Raw genomic sequence first — 20,809 nt, 5'->3', positions numbered from 1 at the left:
GAGCCATTTTAGATAAGAAAATACTTAGCTAAGATGCAAAGCCAAAATAATTTATAAAAATATGCAAGTATGGTAAATATTTCTCTAATTAGTTATTTCTTTAATTTATATTAGAAATTAATGTTTAAAAATGATATCAATCTCCAACTCTTTCCTGTGATTATCCTGTGATTATACAAAATTCTGTGTCCCCTAATATTTCCCAACATACCTTTTCAAAAACATATATTTTATTTATTTATTTTGAGAGACAGAGAGCGAACAGGGGGAGGGGCAGAAGGAGAGGGAGAAAGAGAATCTCAAGCAGACTCCACGCTGAGCAGAGAGCCCAATGCGGGGCTCAATCTCATGACCCTGAGATCATAACCTGAGCTGAAATCAAGAGATGCTTAACCGACTGAGCCAGGTGGGCACCCCCCAACATGCCTTTTTGAGTAATCTATTATTGATCCTCTCTAAAATCTCTGGTCACAAAGAATGCCCTGTTTTCATGTCATGTGCATTTCTCATTACCTACTTTTCAGCCAATCTGAGAGGCAGCTTCACCTGTTCTCAACAGATGTATTTAGTTGGCAAAGAGGAATTCTGTTTATCTTTAATGGAAATTGTCCATTTACATCCGGTATTCAAGTGTAGTGCCAATTAATAAATGAAGCTATAAATTCATTAGACAAAAATATATTTCATATATGATTTTCAAAATGTCTTATATTTAAAAAAACCAAAATGTCTTATATTTCAAATTTAATTTCATGAACTCTAGGAAATATGCTAGTGCCATTATCATAAATGCAAACTTTTTCATTAGTTTTAACAGATTTATCTTAGAAAACAGCTCATAAATAATTTTAATATTGTTGTTCCAAACAAAAATTTGAAAATTATTAATGAATGACTATTTTAGATTCATGAAATAGCCAATTAAGATAGTTGACTATTAATATTTAATATCAAAAAGTTCACTTTCTATAGTATTGTTTCAACTGATTTCAAGTGAATTTCCCAGACTGCTCTCCAGTGGATTCATTTTTCCTATACTTAATGTATTTATTGAATTAATGAATCCATGGATAGGTATGTAATAAAATGAAGGTGAAATTTAAAAATATAATTAGAATTATATGAAGCTAGAGGCCACAGAAAGTAAACACCTTTAAAATATTAACCATATACAAAATAACAATGAGTACTTCCCATTCCCAATTTTGCTAGTTTAATGAGATGTTTTACATTCAAAATTTATCTGACTCAATTTTATTAACACTCGGTTTTATCTGGGGGCTAAATTCTATTCAGGTTCTAATTTGCATAAAATAAGCATAAAAAGCAATGAAGTTCAAAAAATATTTAAGGCACATAGAATTTAGGGTATACACATTATATACTGCTCTTCCCTTTCTTCCTCCCAAGCACAAACGCTGGCCAATTAGTCCCTGTGTTTTATTTGAGAGACTAGGTAAGAACAAAAGGTCAGAAGAGATTCTGATTGGTGACAGTGTTAAATTCTGCTTGGAGTTTCAGAATTTAGACTTAGGTCACCGGATAGAATGCAGTAGGATTGCTTAAAATAACTGATTTTGCAATAAATGAAAAATGAGGCTTTTTCCCCCCACTGTTTATGTTTGTTTACATATATAAGTGTGACTATGAGCAGACACTGCTTGTGTACTACCAAGAAGCTCTCACAACTGTGCTGGAATTCAAGGCTAGATAATTTGCAAATACAAATTTTCTACCCAAATACAAAAAGCATCAGTGTTATGGTGAGCATTCTAAAAACTAATGTCTAAAATACTATCTCCAATACCTCGAAGAAGTGATGCAAAGAGCCATGGATATAAATTTCAGATTGAAAATTTCTGTATCTGTTTATAATTTTTTATAAAATAAAAGTTTTATAAAACAAAGTTTATCAACAAATATTTATAAAATAAATTAAGACAACATGACTTGGATGAAACTTCCAGTTGGATATCTAACTGAATTATGTAACTTCTTTGAGAATCTAGAGCTATATAAATAATCAGAAACCTCAAAGCCTTGTGCAGGTAAGGTAGATAGTAGACTCTAAAGAAGAGTGTCAGTTGCCTTTGGTGGGAAGTTGCTATGATACAGTTATTTTTTTTTGAGGGGAAAAAAAAAAGCAAAGTGAGTATTTACATATTGGCTGTAGGAAAAAAAATGAGAAATAATATAATTACAAATTAACTTCTTTCAATAGACCATACAACTTACAAAATTAGAACTATATTGTTATAGCTTATCATATCTCAAAGTAGACCTCTCCATGTATAGATTTGCATCACAAAGAACTGAATTAAAGGGGTAGAGAAGAAATTTTGGGACAATGTTCAATATGGAGAATGACAATAAATACAGGTCTAACTTTTTTATAACCATTTTTTCGGGTGGCATACAAATATCTAAACTGTCGACAGGTCACTGAAAAATACTCAGAGTACATTTTCTTTATCTAAAGAATAGAGAATTCAGCCAATGACACTCTACATAGTCTCAACGAAATCATATAAATTGTTGTATTGAGTTGATTTAAACAATATTAATGTCCCTGCATAATTTAGTGAAGAAATCGAGGGAACATATTTATTCTTTACTGCAGATGTGACTAAGGAAGACCTTCTGTACTGGATGTTATCAAAAGAGAAGGCTGGAGCTCTCTTAAGCAAAGGAATTTGATTTTGCTTGTTTTTTTAATGTCTCCATATAAATGTATACATACATACTTAAATATATACACATATACCCATACATTTAATGTTAATAGACCTTATTTTTTAGCAATTTTAGGTTCACAGTAAAATTGAATGCAAGGTACAAATTTCTATATACCCTCTCCCTCATCAACATCCCAAACAGAGTGGTACATTACAATTGATGAACATGCTTTAAGACATCATTATCACCCAAAGTCCATTGATTTTCTAATTGGTAGAACTCGATAGGCATTAGCCGTTTTTCTCTGCCTTCAATCCCAGTGTTTCTCCATTTGGGGAAGACATTCAAAAAGATTAAGCTGAGTGAGTATGGTACTACTCAAGTACTAGGAGAATTAACAGTAGGAAATTTCATAGACCTTGAGATAAATGATCCCCAGGAAGAAATCTTATCTACAATTTTAATGAAACAGACCACAGTTATTTATTTTTAGAAGAGAGGAAATCCAAATAAAAGTGTTTAATGAATCTTTCACTAATTTTACTTAAAATAAAATCACAATTGGAAAACTATTTTGACATAATAGGGCATTGCATTTGCTACTTTAAATGTAATCTTTAGGAAGAATTGAACGTATATTGTTTGGTTTCATCAAGACAATCTTCATGCAAAACATAGATTAAATTCCAAACAGGAATCTTGATTGGGTAGAATACATCAGAAAAGTAAGTGAAGGATGTTGTCCATAGAGTGGTTGTGGTAGACCCTCATAAGTTTTGCTATTTTATAATGCTTATACAGTTATTTTGTGTTTAAGCAAAAGTAAAGAAATACAACAAAATTATCAAGCCAAGTTACGTTAATGAAACTCACTTGAGAACACAATGCTCCATTTTAAAATATTCATATATAAGTATGTGCAGGAATCAGACCTGGTTAGTCGGAAGGAGAGTCAAGTACTTTATTCATTAAGAAAAACATAACCAGGGTAGTCAAGTTTGTCTCCTTCCCACCCAAAGGGAAAGTAGAGGTCATACGTCTCTAGTTACTCAGTTTATCCTGTTTCCTAGGATCAAATTCACTTTAATATAAAAAAACCACTGAGGAGGAAAATTAAAATATTTCTTGATCTAATATTCAAGGGCTCATAACTAAAGATTAGATTCCCATATAGGCTTTTCTAGGTCAGTAAGACTTTTCTGATATACTTGATATTATTTTTAGTGCACAAACATCAGAACAAGAAAGTGCTGTTGATCTAGGATCAGCTGTGTCTTTTGTAAAATATAGATTGATCTATCTTGTCAGGTTGCAAAGTCTAATTTAATTAGAAAAAAAAATGTTTGTTGGGTTTGAAAATTAAATACTTATTTCTGCATTTTCTTAAGTAAAACAGAACAACTGGCATAGTACAATTTGTAAGCACTCATTATGTATTATCGCATAAGGTTTTAAAAACATTTAAGTTTTCACTGATAACCCATATTTTTGTATTTAATTCCAGAAAAGAAAACAATCAAAGCCGTCTTATATCAAACATAGTGAATTCACTATGATTAACATAGACTTCCACTGACTATAAAATACATGTTCACTGAATAAAGATTACGAAAAAGAGTACAAGAAAAAAAAAGAATTGTAAAAGTACTACTGATAATTACTATTTAATATCTTGCTTTTTACTTAATATCTTTTCTTATGTCATTCTTTTAAGAGACATACTGTAATACTGCATACATTATTTAAGTGTCTTTTTCACTTGATGCTGTACCATAAACATTTGTTCAAAATCATTAATATTATCGGAAAAACAATTTTAATAATTAATATTACATACATATATTTATTATTATAGATTTAACACCTTCTCTTGTTTGGATCTTCATGTTGCTTCATATAAAAAGAAGATATACTTCATTGATCATAATTTTTCTCCACATTTCTGATTCTTTTTAGGGTATAAATCCCATGTTAAATACTCTGAAGACCTGGAATTCTAAAGAATTATACAAATTTCAAATAATTGTTCTGAAAGTAAAGAAAAATCCATTTTTACTGTCAAATATGGCTATTTTTTTTTCTTTTAGAGAGGGGGAGCACTGAGGGAAGGGCAGAGGGGGGAGGGAGAGAGACAATCTTAAGCAGGTTCCACACCCAGCATGGAGCTCAGTGTGAGGCTTCATCTCACAACCCTGAGATCATGACCTGAGCCAAAATCAAGAGTCAGACGCTAACCAACTGAGCCATTCAGGCGCCCCTATGTTGTCATTACTTTTAACAAAACTTTAAATAACTATCTTCAAGTGGTAGGACATCAGGTGATCATACAAGTCAGAATATTGGTATCTAAATATACACATTCACATGCACATTATATTTAAGATACATGCTTAAGATATATTTAAGATATATTTAAATATATCTTAATATATATAAATATATATATTGAAGTATCATTGTGGGGGCGCCTGGGTGACTCAGTCGTTAAGCGTCTGCCTTCGGCTCAGGGCGTGATCCTGGCGTTCTGGGATCGAGCCTCATGTCAGGCTCTTTCCTGGGAGACTGCTTCCTCCTCTCCCACTCCCCCTGCTTGTGTTCCCTCTCTCGCTGGCTGTCTCTCTCTCTGTCGAATGAATAAATAAAATCTTGAAGTATCATTGTGTACTTAAAACTAGCATTACAGGAAAAACAAGAAAAGGTATGCTAATTTGGTAAGTTTGAAAATGGTATTTAAATCACTGACAACATCAAAAGCTTGCAAAGATATGGAACAAAAATGTTCATTCATTGCTATTGGGAATGCAAAACAATACAGCCACTCTGGAAAATGATTTAGTTTCTCACAAAATTAAACATAGTCTCACCACTTGATCTAATAATCACTCTCCTTGGTCTTTACCCAAAGGCGTTAAAAACTCATATCCATATAAAAATCTGCACACACATGTTTACAGCAGCTTTATTCATGATTGCCAAAACCTGGAAGCAATCAAGGGCCCTTCAGTAGGTGAATATATAAGTGAATTGTGGTACATCCAGACAATTATTTAGCACTAAAAAGAAACAGGCTATCAAGACATGAAAAGACATGGAGAAAGCCTGAATGCATATTACCAAAAAAAAGAGCCAATCTAAAAAAGTGACAGACTGTATAATTCCAACTATATGACATTCTAGTAAGGGCAAAATGATGCAAACAGTACAAGTAAATATCAGGGGTGGCCAGGAGTTAAGGGGAAAGGAGGAACATGTAAGTGGAGCACAGAGAATTTTTATGGCGGTGAAACTGCTCTGTATGATGCTATAATGATACATACATATCAGTATACATTTGTCCAAACCCACAGAATGTACAATACCAAGAGTCAACCCTAATGTAAACTATGGACTTTGAGTGATAATGATGTGTCAATATTGGCTCATCAATAACAACAAATGAGCCACTCTGGTGGGGGATTTTCTTGGAGAGGGAGGCTGTGCATGGGGCGGGGGGCACAGTGTATATGGGAACTCTGTATTTGCTGTGAACCTAAAACTGCTCTAAAAAATAAAGCCTGTTTAAAATCCTAAATTGAAAAAAAAAAGGGGGGGATTTAACTGTTGTTTTAATTGCATTTCTTAGGATACTTTATTTATTTATTTTTGCCACATACACTAATCACATTTATTCATCCTTTATATTGGAAATTTTAAAATCAGGGTAATGCATGAATAGTTGCTCATTAACACAACAAAACTTTATTTTTTTTTAGCATTGCACAAAAATGTTATGATTTGCCAATCTTTTGTCTTAGGATACTACTGAAGTGGAGTCTATTCATCCAATGAATCTTGACTACCTTGTGACTTTCTTTAGCTAATGGAATGCGCGGATACGAACAATGATAGCCAACCAGTTTTGCACCTTAGATGTCTAGAAGTCTTGCATATATCCACACTCTTCCTTGAAACTTCTCACCTGTTTAAAAATGGCTAATGTACTGGAGGATGAAAAGACATGTGATCCAATCGCCCAGCCAATAGTGAAATGACTGTCAAATATGGAAATGAGGCATCCTAATCTCGCCAGTTACAAGTTGACCAGACAGCTTGCTACATATCTATGAAGAAGCCCAGCCAACATCAGATGATGGAACTGTCCATTCAATCCACAGATTCCTGAGTTAAATGACTGTTTATTATTTTAATCTATTAGGATTTGTGTCTGTTACATGCTATTCTTGTGGCAATAGATCACTGATAACATTGTACCTCTTTAAAATGCCTATAAATATATAAAAAATAGAGCATGCCTGTGATTTCTTAGAAGAAAACAGTGCTCATGTAAGGGACCACTCGTTATTTGTACAGATGACAAAAAAAGTTATAGAAAGTACCAGTATTCTGTAGTTTTGTTATAATTAACATACCAGGAATATAATGAATCAAAAGAAAAAATATAGCAACAGAAGGTAAGTTAATAGACGCTAAACTAATAACATTACCCCATTCCAAAATCAAGTAGAAAATATTCAATTTCATAGCCCTAAGAAATGCATGAGGACTTATGAACTTATGAACTGATTGTCAAATAGTAGACGATTGCCTACATAGAAAAATTATCTTTTGGCTAGAATGGCTTGTAAATAGTATCAACAGTAGAATGATTCCTGAGTGGGTGGAACACATTTGACCTGCTGTGTTAGATAAACAAATACTCAAATATCAACTCAGTCACTTTTTAGTTACCTGAAATTGGGCAACATTTTCTCTTTAAAAATAGAGATAATAATATGGATCTCATAAGAATGTCATATTATATAAGACAAAACATATACAACACCTTACTGTTGCACGAATATTTTTCCCTTTTCCATCTAACTAGTACCAATTTCTATTTTCTTTGAGTACCTAGATATTCATATATTTTAAATAAATTTATAAGAGCTTTTCTAGAAATCTGAGTACTTTATTTTCAACTTACTAACTACAGCTTCTAGAGAACTATAAAGTTAACATTGTTTTTAAGTCATTAGTCAGAAATGAAAAATATTAGAAAAAAAGTAAACTAGGTTAACTGAAAAATAGAATTCAATTTACAAAATTGCAATTTACCATGAGCTAGAGTAAAATGTGTATTATAGTGGAGATGTACACTATATAGTGACGATATAGTGGGGATATTTTAAACAGTTTAAGCAATTTGTATTGCTTTTTAATATCATATTTTGGGGACTAGTGAATACCAAAAATAAATACTTCTTTTGATAATACACACACACGTACATGCGTATGTGGGTCAAATTTGTATTTACGTTTTATACTTCCCTCCTCTGACTAAAACTGGCATCATGAGATAAACTTGGTCAGTTTATATGGAACTTTTAACAAATGCAGAGTGCTTCTGCAGTTTAATTTAACTCAAGCCTTAGATCAAAAAGGAATAAAGGGTATGTCAGTGGTAACAGTGGCTTACCTATTTCAAATCTCTAAAATCAAGAAATGTACAAAAATTGTGGATGCAAAAATATGTGAATTCCAAGAAAACAGGTATTTTACTTTCTAATGACATCATTCAGTTATAGAATTTGTAAGACACACTGAAGTAAGTTGAAAAGATCTGGAGATATTTTATGGACCATCTGTCACACTTTGGGAAGAATGCAATTAGCTACCAAGTTGATAGTCATTACCTGATATAAATAGCTTCCCATTATTTGCAAGGGCACTTTAATGGTGAATTTCTACAAGAATTTAAAACTAAATATTAAACTATTTAGCAAACTAAATATATTATATTAATACTATTAATCTATTATGTAGTATTAATATATATTTGGTCTAGGGTTAAGTTTACAAACTAGCAAATAGAAGATCTATGGAGATATTATTTAAATTAATAAACCCATATGAATTCCTACCCAATATTACTTTTATGAAAATAATATTTTCTTTGCTTGGAAACAACAAATATGACATTTCAAGTATGCTTTTGAAAAGCAAATGTTTACTTTTTTTTTTTTTTTACAAAGCGACATAGCAAAACATTACCCCTTTTGAAGATAATTACCCTTTAACTTCATTTTTACTTAAAATCATCCCCAAATTTCCCACTAAAATAGTCAAATTACATGAGACAAACTATATGCTATTTTATGTGAGAATAAGTTCAATTTGAAACATATTACCTTAAGTTCAATTTGATCCAACATATTTTATGTTCTGGCTGTTGAGTCACCCACATGGGTGAGTGATTTTATCTTTCTGGACTTCCATTTTCTCTATGTACAGTTAGGACACTGAACTAAAGTCCTTTCCAGCTCTCTATAATATACAATTTATTAAACATATAAACTAACAAGTCTTTACTTTCCTAACTTCTTTTTCAATAACTAATTTCCTTAATTCTTTGTTTCCCCCTATGAAACATTTTGCTTGTGATAGCTATGATTTATGATATATGTTACGTCACTGTTTTTGTAGTTTGTTTTAGTAAAAAGAACTACTACTTTGTACTTGTTTGAACTTGGATACAAATGACTAAATTTTTCTTTATAAAGTCAAGGAAAGAAAATGTACTGCTGGGCTAAGACTAAGCATGAAAGATTCCATTTGAGAGGGACAATTTGTCAGAAAATTATGAGGAGGTACAAACAGAAGGTTATAATGGAAACAGTCTTGCAACATTAACTGTATCATTCACTCTCATCAATTCTATTATAAATCCACACACCACACTGAGGGGCGGTGCGGGCCGGATGGTTCTCCAGCAGGTAGGCTCCCACTGCTGGCACTCCCCCTCAGGGTGACCACAGTGCCACAGAAAGTAGTGCCCCATCTTGGCTTGGGGTGGGCACCATGATTCATGCATGGACAAATTAATTGAGAAAATGGCAATGGCAGCCTAGAAAGGTGGACAAGAGCTATGATCCTAAATCACCTTCAGAGTGGTCTCTTCATGGCCAATTACTTAACTCCTTAGCAAAATATAGTTTAACCAGATAAAGACTGGAACACAGGCATAAAAATGTCTTTATGAAAGGCATTGTTTTATTTACTACTTATTTATTAATACGCAACCACTGTCTCTTTTATGAAGATGCCATTAATAAGCACCATTGCTGTATCCAGAAATTAAACCTAAGGCTCACTCTTCCAAAATCAAAAGTGCAGTCATGTTCAGAACTTACAGAGAAATTTTCACTGTTTTAATTACTGACTATGAGAAATTAGGTATGTTTTCCCGTTAAACTAATAATATTTGAGAGAACTGAGGTATCTTTTGTCCAACAAATTAAAAATGTAATTAAAAAGCAGTGATGTCAGAGTTACATATTTAATAGTGTTGTATGAATGCACTGAGGTAGACAGGGAAATAAATCATTTAATGAAGAATACTGAACTAATTTAAATTTAAATTTTGATAAAATTAATGCAATGAAAGGTAGTGAAAAGAACATGGACTTTAAAATTGTATAGCCCTTGCTAACCTTGCTCATCAACGTGACCTTGGGAAGTTTATTTAATTTCCCTAAGCCTCTGTGTCATTCACTGCCAAAGGGGATAATATTTACTTTGCAGTGTTGTGAAACTCATTAAGGACTGGTCTATATAGTACATAATCTTGTTGAATACAAACTACATACTAAATAAATATGGGCTCCCTGGCATCTTAAAATTCATCCTCATATGTAAAGGTTATACCCTAAGATTATAATTCAGGATACTATAAAAATAATTCAGAATATAATATCTCAATCAGATAATAATTTAAAACTCTGATCATTAAAGAAACTCAGAACACTTAGGATTAAGAACAGACATCCCTCTCTATCATCCAGTTAGTAGTAATTACAATTTATCCAAATTGTTCAAAAAGGTGATCAGTTCTATCTAGTAAATGAGCTCCTTCTTTCAGACAGGCCAGTAGAGTCACTTTCAGGTAATGCAGGTTTAAAAAAAAAAAAAAAAAAAGGAACAGCTTGAGGTCATCAAAATAATTATGATGTTTGACAGCTGAATGGTTCCTCTTAGAAGTTTTAAATATACTTTTCTATATCTCAGCATTAAATTATAATTTCAAAAGAAATCTTTATTATCCTTTGATCATCCTAAGGAAGTAAGACATTTTCTCTGATAAAATGTATCAAGTAAAATAACTTTAATTATTAACATCTGGTACTTCAGGGCAATGTTTGTCATACACAGCTGACACCAACTGAGTGCTTTCTCTGAGGCACAATTTTAACTGCTTTTGTAGGAGTTCACTCACTTAATACTTTTAACATCTCCATGGGTCAATACCATTGGCCATTTTACAGTTGAAAATACTGGAGTTAGAGGGCTAGGGAACTCACACAAGGTAATCCTGCTAAGCAGCAGTGATGGAGCCAGAATGTGAACCAGTGTGGCTCAAAAGTTCATGCTCTTAGCCTTTACGTATATCATTAGCATGAATAAGATTATAAACACCATCATTTATTTACTACTTATTTATTAATACGCATGGATCCAAGAAACTTTTATCTTTCTAGGACAGTTTTATTTTTTAATTTAAAAAAAATTAAAGATTTTATTTATTTATTTAAGAGAGAGAGTGTGTGAGCAGTGGGGCGGGTGGGCAGAGCGAGAGGGACAAGCAGACTTAGTGCTAAGTGCAGAGCCTTGATGTGGGGCTCTATCTCATGACCCTGAGATCATGACCTGTGCAGAAATCAAGAGGCGGACACTCAACCAACTGAGCCACTCAGACGCCCCTGACAGTTTTAGACTCAACTGTAATAGAATCAAATTAATTCACACAATGTCTGGAATTACCATGAAGCTGGAACAGCAGAAAATGAGTAAGGGTAATAATAGTAAACCCTGGGAGAGCTGTTAGGATATGCCAGGCATTTCTGAAGAACTGTCATTATTTTAATTGCTTTGATGTCTACAATAATCTAATGGGGAAAAAAATAATGTTGTATCCATTTGACAGAGTAAGAAACTAAGTCACAGTTTAAATAACTTGCCAAAGGTGACATAACTAGTAAGTGCCAAAAGCAGGATATGGACCTAAAGTTAATTCTTTTAACCACTGCTGATGGATGATGACAGGTGTCTTAACAGGACCAGCAAGCAGTCTAAGGAGATCTTGCTATGGACACCATTTTTTTTATGGGAAAATACCTCACTAGCAAATAGTAGAGACTGAAGTTTTTTCCCCTAGTAAATAACACTTATAAATAAAAAAGAATTCATTTTCTTACATTGTTGCATATACAAAATTGTATGTGGGTTTTGAGAAGAATAAATGTTTAAGGTTCAGTTTTTTAAATTAAATTTTTAAACATCTGATTTTGAACCCATGTTTTATAACAATTCTGTGAGAAATGCAAATAATAAAACTCACACCCCTACTTTTGCCCTTGTGGGCCACTTGAAAAAAAAGTATTCCCTTTTTCTACTTTCTGCTGTTATTGATCCCTTTCTTCTTTCTTTCAGTAACTGGAGTTTAGATTAAAATTAGTGGATATTTATTTTGTTTGTTGTGCTTATGACTTTTTTTCAATCAAAGCAAATTCAGAAAATCACAAATACACCCTAGACACGACACCAAACTGGATCAACAAATGTCTCTAGAAAATCTTATAATTCCACTGATTTCAAGTGTTAAATGAAGAGGTATTTGGGGAAGTTATGTGTGATTATGGTGAGCAGGCCAAGGCTTCTCAGCAGCAGATACCCTCCCACAAGAGTCTGGAAGTCAGGAAACACACAGTGATTATCTCTCATGCCTGAAGGTCTGAGTATTTTTCGATAGGGATTGTAAACAAGTGATGGCACTAAAGTTCTGGGATTTGGTAGTCATTTACAAGTAATTGTAGGCTTATGGCACCTCTTAATTACCAATAGATCTTATCTCAAAAGATGAAGTAGGATAGCACAGAAAAAGAGTATTTTTATATAAAATCTAAGTGTTGGTTTTTTGGGGTTTTTTTTTTGTTTCCAGGAAAAAGAAAAGACCGGGATTTTACTGTAGTCATTACTGAGGGAGTCAGTCAGACCTAGTGATTGGAGCTTCAAAGGACCCTACTTTAACTGAAAAACCATCTTACTTAACAGCTTTGGGATTCTGGAAGAGTGTGCTCTGCTTGTCTTGCTGTCAGGGGAACCTAGTCACCAGAGGCTGAAAGATGTGAAAGGACTTGAGGAATGCCACTCTCTTAATGGGGGAGGGTGAGATATCATCTAAAAACAAAAGCCTGAAACATAAAAACAGAAACGAACTGGAATCTGAAGCAGTTTTACAGAGAGAACAAGTAGAAATATTAAGACATTAAATTTGAGGCTCCCTCTACTCAAAGTGAATCTAGACTTTTTAAAATTACAAAAAGTCAACCAAAAATAATGTATCACCACCTAGCATGTTCCTGACCATGCTACCAAGACAAATAAGACAATAAAACAGCTCTGCTACTTGAGGAATTCCCACATTAATGGGACTGAAGTAGGGACGCTGAAGGGACTCCATTTTGGAAAGGTTCCATCTCTGCTGTTTTTCTGCTAAGCCCCATTTACTCATGTCCCACATTGTGCCTTTGAATAAACCAAAGAAGCTATGTTCCCACATGAAGGGGAAAGCAAAAAAGTTAATCATTCTCTGAGTTTTGTCCTAGGCCGCAAACACCTGATAACAACTAAGAAGACCCAGATCCCAAACATTTTCCAGAACATTAGCTTCAAACAACCTGGGCTGAGGTTGCCATCAATACCCCTACCTTTGGTAATTTATGGAATAACACCTGTTCACCTGATACTCGTGTTTGATTGGAGCCTACTGTGCATTTCTAGAGGAACAGGTACCCTAGATCCTTTCCTAATATAAACTCCCAGCCCCAAGCAATGACAAGACTCATTCTTCTCTCCTTCTCCAGTCTCCCAGACACTCCATCTACTATTCTCTACCTGTCACTCACGCTATTTAATGAACTGTTTTCACATTCTCCAGCTCACATCTGATTTCTATTCTGTGTGAAGGCAAGGACCCTCTTGGCTGGTTCTGTGGGTCCTCCCCTGGGTTCTTGGACCCAGCCTTCTGCATCAGGACTGGGGGACATTGGTGGAAGAGAAGAATCTATATCTAGATGAACCATAATTATATATCTAATCCAAATAGTAAGTACTCTCATAGAGATAAGATATATGAATAAAAATAGAAATAGGAATAAATCTGTCAGAAAGGGATACCTAAACCAATAAATAAGAAGGATCTTCATCAGATAGCTGGGTGTCAGATTTGTGGCTTAAGAAGTAGCAATTTAGTTTAGCTGGCAATTCTCTGTTAAGAGGTAAGGTGAACAAAAGAAACCCTTACAGGTTGCTGGAGGTAATATATATTGATTCAATCACTTTGGGGGAAAAATTTATTACAAGTCAATATTCATAGACATATACTCTAGACTCTAGAACCTAAAGAAATTCTTGTACATGAGCAACTACAATTATCAATATACAAGAATGCTCACAGGATCGTTGTTTGTGAGAGCAAATTAAACAACAACCAAAAACACGGAAAACAACACAAAAGGAGGATTTATAAATTAAATAAGGTATGTTCATTCAATAAAATTTACAGCAGTAAATACATTGCAGTTACACACCTTAACAGAGATAAATCTCACAAACATATTGTTGAGCTAAAACACTATACTGTTTGAGGTTTATATACACATGAAACTAAATAAAAGCAAGAAAAATATTTAGGATTATAATTCTTTCTAGATAGAGTTAGGAATTTATTTTTTCAGCTGGCTGATGATGAAACAGGTGATCATTTTATTGTTTATTATTGCTATTATTATTATTACTGGTTCAGATATATATATTACACATATATCCTTTTGTAAGATAAAATATTTCAAAATAAACTAAAGTGTTAATAATGGCAATTCTCTGTACTACTGATATGGGTAATTGAGATTGGGCTTTCCTCCCTAAAATGTGTTAGGGTTTAAATGCAGGGGCTGCTGGAAATTATTAAACTTGGTGTGCAGAACACAAAACTACTTTTTCAATGTAGTAGTTAGTAAATACCACTGCACAGTCCATGGAACCCTATCATGTGCTTATGAAACCATAAATACCAACAGAAAGACAGGATAACGGGTAGTCTTTTTATCAATTCTTCCCAGCTCAAGGCAGGCCTTTGGAAAGGCACAAATCATACTGAAATGAAGAGTTTAACTAGCTTTCAATGCAGAGATGTTAAAGATGGATACTTATTTCACAAATACATATTAAGATCTAATTATCTGTCAGGCACTGCTCTCTGCCTTGGGGATACAGCAATGGAAAAAGAGTAAAAAATTCTGAGCCCTGTGGATCTTATATCCCATCTGTGGGGAATAAATCCAGACAATAAACAAAGTCATATAAAGAAAAACAATGTGTGATAAACATGCTAAGAACAGAAGAAAAAAGTAATGAGACATCAACAAAACATGGTTATTTCATATTTAAGCTTCCCATAATTCCTGTATATGTCCATAGATTTGAAAAACAAATAAAATGCATTTGGTATGGGGACACAACTTTGATAAATATAAGAACTGGCTAGATATATAGAGATGGAAAAGCTTATTCTGACCTAATGGTCCTATTAAATAGTGAAATGAAGACAACTGTGGAGTGACAAGTTTGGTGATGGGCACACTGACAAATAACAGCAGACTGCAGATGTACTTTAGCCATCTTACGTAAACTGATAATGGCTACGGATAATGTGCCACTGGGTTAATGATGAAGATAAAGAAAAAGAATAGTCACACAAGTGAGATGGGGATATGTGATACTTCACTTACCAAGGTATTAGAGCGCAAGATTGAAGACTTAGCAAATGTGTATTATTTCATATTCCCTCAAAATTATCTTTTAAAATTTATAGCATTAAAAACATTAGAAAACAGAAAACTGAATATAGTGATACATGTACTGTCTCTTAACTTTAGAAAGGTACACTAAAAGAAAAGAAAATATGATAAAAGATATCTATGACTTTCTGGCTAATGGCAATAAACAGAAAGATATCTTAAAAAGGTTGACAGTCTTGTAAATATATAATAATAATGTACTATAGATAATACTTGAAATGAAGAAAGGCAAATGGCAGCTAAAGAAGCAAAGTGGCTGCATAAGAATAATAGAGATATAGAATGTTTATCTATACAGAATATATATCCTTGATGTGAATATGTGTATGTATGTATATGTGTGTGTGTATGTGTATATTAGAACAAACTGTAGTCTTGATAAAATAATAAATTCATGTCAGTTTGAAAAAATGCAACCTGCATTCCATGATTGGAGTTATGTACAGAGAGACTGCAACAAAATAGCAAGATGTTAAACAGCAATACAACTACCCAGTGATTTAATGGGATGGTTTGCTTATCCAAAGGAGAGTTTCAGCAGATGCTGAGTGACCAAATGGAGAGAATATCAGAGAGTGCCCTTTAACAGTATACAGACGGCTGAACTAAAAATCTCCCAATTCCTTTTTTTCTTAAAACACTATCACATTCAATCTACTTCTTGTGGGATCTCTTTTCAGCCAACATTCATCCCACCGATCTTACAAGTCTCTAAAAATTTTGTTTTCCAATTTGTTCAACTGATTGATTGTTTCAATTATTACCCATAACTGGGTATTCATGACTTCTCAGTCTCAGCATTGATGACTTTCCTCTCCCTCTTTGCTTAATAAATGGCATTTATTTTTCCATCCTTCTTTTGCTAGCTAGTTAACATAGGTATTCAAATGAAGTTGCAGATGATGCTACCAACATTTACTTAGTATTCTTGTGATTAGAATGAATACTTTATTATTATATTAATTTTCAATTTTCAAATATAGAACTAACTTACTTAGGTTGAGCACTTGGCCCAAGAAAAGAATACCACCTTAGCAGGATGCCTAGATTCAAAAGATCTGGTAGATTTGTCCATTTATATTGAACCATACAACTATTATGCCAACCAACAACCACCACAACCACCACCAACAAAAACACATAATTGGGTTATACTGATCTTGAGAGAGAATGAAGTTTCACAATCTCTTTCTTCAACTCATTCCTGCATTTATCAACTCTCATAGACAGGAAATTGTGGTGTATATCTGTCCTAAGCCTTTCACTCTGTAGTATAAACTAATTTCCTTTTTCTTGATTCTCTGCACCTGCGTATCTCAATAGCTGTGTGATTTTATTTTCCACAAAATAAGAAGCAGAATAAGGTCATATCAACCACACAGATCATGTATAATACTAGTCATAATGATGGACTTCAAGAAGCATCATAAAACAGGTTGGCAGCTATCCCTGCTATGCTAAAAACAGTATTTTGATAACAATGACATTCCCAGTTTGCTGAAATAAAAGATGTTAACAGCCACATATTTCCATGGACTGGATAGAAATCATTATAATGAAAGAGAAATACATTTTGTGTAAATCAATAATACTCCCCAAACAATTTATACATCATTTACTACTTCTTATGATAGTATGGTGAATGGTTTCTGGTATTCACTCTAGAGATAGATGCAATCATAATACACCAGTGAAAACATAAAATTGATTTTGTTACTGCTCTAATGTAAGAGGATCACAAATTATTTCACACTTTTTAAATTCATACAACTTAATCTGGTGTGTAGTATTCAGAACTGCTAAACTCGGCAACTATGTAAGTAATTCAGAATTTCTTTGAACAATTATGAATTACTGTATTGAAATGGAGAGTATATAACGTTACAAAGATTATCTTGACACAATAATTACTTCATCTTTCCATTTATTTACATACATATAGCTTATATGGCCAAAGAATAACCTCCTATTTTTTGATTATTAAAAAGTAACAATGTGATTAAAAAAAGAAAGATATGCTCAAAATTAAAGAAATAAATAAATGAACACCAAAACTCCTATGGAAATAAACTCCTTTTCATTATTCCCAGGAATATGTTGACATTTACATTTTGGCTAGCTGAGGTTCAAATTAGATAGCTCCATAGGTGATAGAAACCCTGAGGTCTGCATGGACCCTGAGGACAAAGGTGATTGTTTCAATTACTTCCCTTGAATGGCTTATCCAGACTTGACCTCAGCATGAGGCAAGGTATTAGGAGCCTGATGCATGCAGCCGTGTAATTATGCATTTAAGTTTATCTTCTTAATTAATTTAAATATGCTTGAGAAACTTACAGGGCTTGAATCTGAAAATTTCCATGGCCTGGTCACTGGAAAGAATCAGGGCTCCTGAAGTGAGAGATTGATCACAACTTTCATGAGCTTTAGAAAGAAGCTCTTTGGTAGAGGTAATCAAATGCTTGAAACTTCAAATCTTGGGAGAAAATTATACTCTTTATCTCTTTCACAGTGATTTTTGTTTGTTTTGTTTTGTTAAGAAAAATGAGGTTGAAAAATTTGCTGTCAGCAACTGCTCATTTGGCTGATAGTCAAAACCATATAAAAGAATCTTCAGCCCCTACTATATGTTAAATGAATTATTAATATGAAGCCCAGACATTAGTAAGAGAACGTAGGAGCAGAGCTTAGAACTAAAAGACTAGGAGTAGAATTAGTGTAATCTGTGCCAAAATATCCTCAATGGTGGGGGTGGGGGGGCACTGAGCCAACTCTTAGGACAAAGAAATGGCTCAGATGTATAACCATGGTGTCTCTTACAGCAATAATCTGCCTAGTAGCACCCAACTCCACCTCTAGCCACCCGCACACAGGCTCACAGACCCTGAACACATACCCATTGCTAGGATATAGTTATTTTCTCTAATCCTGGAACGTATTGTGTTCTGCTCAACTTTTCTTTGCCTTTCATCTATTTTTTGATGATTACCCTTCAAAATTTGCACTGTATCAGAGAAATGGAGCCCTTGCTCAGCTAATTTTTCTCCATGAGCATATACGTTCTTCTATTATGATTTACACAGTTCTAGTTTTTCCTCTCAGGAAGGTTAGGCCACCTGCTCTCACAGGGTCCTTCTGCCCACAACCACAGTGCCCTACACAATGGACAGATGCTGCACTCATTTTCCTTTTTGAGATTGTTTCAGGTTAGATTACATGTTAGTGAACTCAGAAAGAAACTACCCTTGCTAAATCAATAGACAGCAGAGTTAAAAAAAAAAAAAAAAGAAGAAGCAGCCCAATATACAAAGATCAGTGAAGTTAAACAGCCAGCTTTACATTTGCCTCTGAGGATGCAGAGTTCTAAAGAATAATAGTGGTCTGGTCAGCAAGTGTAAGATACCTGCTTGAATGGGAAGATATCTGAGGTGTTTAAGCAAAGGCGGAAAGCTTTAAAGGCAGAGGAGAGAAATCTAAGAATTTAGCCAGAAAATATAAAGTGAGCTAACCTAAACTTTGCTGAAGCAGCTAATTTTTCCAAGATAAGCCAGGCTCATAGGTTTATTGTATACATTCAATAAATTAAAGCAAAATTCATCAATGAGCTATATAATTATTTTGCTATTAAATTATTACTTTTAATGAAAGAGCGATTTAATTTCTGGTATATCTTATACTTACCACGTCTGTACTCCAAAAGAATGAAATCACCATCTGGTGACAATTACAGACATTGGTTCATGTGGCCCATGAAAAATTCCAGAGTTTAGATTTGATCTTGCAGTGTGTTACACAGAAAGCATATATGGAGACGTAAATACTCTATGTAAAGCATTTTAAAGGTATTTGTGATATCTAATATTAATTCTAATATAAAATATCATCTCAAAATACAGACTCATTTTCTAGAGTACCAGATTTAGCAAGCAATAGTTCACACTTATAGATTAAAATTTTCCTAACTTGTTAATGAATCAGTATCCTATACTATTTCATGATATCAATTTCCCATACTTAAAGGACAGGTAGTAATAAATATCATACGTGTGTCATGAAATACATATCAAATGCAGTCTTAAAATAATATATGACACTCTTTGGAATTTCAAGACACAACCTTATAAAGCTTAAGATAAATAATGTTCAATTAAAAAATAAAAATAACAGCGCTGTATCATCTTTGAACCAAAAGCAGTAGATATAGAGTCATGGTGGTACTTACCACAGTGAAATTCATCACTTTCAATATCCATATTGTCATGGCTAAGTTAACTATCATGGTAACCAACAGCAGAAGGACAAAGAAGTATAAGCACCTCTTTCGCCATCCATAAATCCCCACTGGGTAAAGTTGTGCATTCTCAGCTCTTGGCAGGTTGTTCTGTTGTGTTGCTAGTATATATTGTTCTCGTGTCATCTGAAAAAAAAAAAAAAGAAAGAAAGAAAAAAAAAAGAAAGAAAAGAAGCATTCAAAACTAAAACCAATAATTTTTTTAAATCAAAAGACACAACATACCTATGAATAATGGGAGTGAGTGTTCAAAGAATTATTGCTGTGTAATTAAAATTAAATTAAAATTGATTAAAATCTTACAAAGCCCCTCACATCGCATCATCAGTGCTTCTTTTTAGAGCTGTTTAACTAACTGCAATGTTTCTAGGATGTATATTATTTTCAGTCAGATTTGCCCAATTCTAACAGTAGCTTTGTTTTAAGGAGACTCTGAAGATGCTCATCACTACTCCCAGGTGTCTATAACCTAAAATTCTATGCACATCCCAGCTACTCCTGGAATAAGTGTAACCTGTTCTTTTGGGTAGACAGAGACCAAATGTATCACAAGGCATTCCTGTACCTTTATCTAAGATACAGGATATCCCAGTGCTCAGGGTGTATGTTTTAATAAAATGTAAGTGCATCTGAAAGAACCTATGGGAAGAAAATACACTTTATTGAGAATTGTATAGATATAGCTGTTTAATTAATATTTTTACTTAGAATTTTGTTGGTTATTTATTTTAGTTGTATTTCAATTAGTTCTCAAAATAAATTTGATCTATAAAAAAGAAGACACTATACTGTAATATTCTGTTATATAATATTATACAACATATTGATATACATTGAAGTCAGTTTTGGAAAAGAGGTGGTGGTATTCCTTGGTAATATATAAATTTAGTTTCTAAGTTTATTCTTTTAAAAAGCAAATACATTATTTTCCTCCAGATACAATCAAGAA

At 33.4% G+C, this 20,809-nt stretch overlaps 1 protein-coding gene across 3 annotated transcripts in view; it reads right to left on the bottom strand.

The window, feature by feature from the left end:
• Positions 1 to 20,463, bottom strand: part of SGCZ (sarcoglycan zeta) — a 439,013-nt gene extending 418,550 nt beyond the window's left edge. For all 3 annotated transcript variants that reach the window (XM_008710886.2, XM_040643327.1, XM_040643326.1), the window contains exon 1: positions 19,792 to 20,463. In XM_008710886.2, coding sequence (XP_008709108.2) covers positions 19,792 to 19,986 — 195 coding nt within the window. In that variant the 5' untranslated portion in view covers positions 19,987 to 20,463. The remainder of the gene's footprint in view (positions 1 to 19,791) is intronic.
• Positions 20,464 to 20,809: the final 346 nt, after the last annotated feature.

This window comes from Ursus maritimus, unplaced genomic scaffold (assembly GCF_017311325.1).
Source record: "Ursus maritimus isolate PB19 unplaced genomic scaffold, ASM1731132v1 scaffold_28, whole genome shotgun sequence".
Lineage (NCBI taxonomy): Eukaryota > Metazoa > Chordata > Mammalia > Carnivora > Ursidae > Ursus > Ursus maritimus.
The sequence above is the reverse complement of the archived record's forward strand: the minus strand, read 5'-3'. Positions and strand labels throughout refer to the sequence as shown.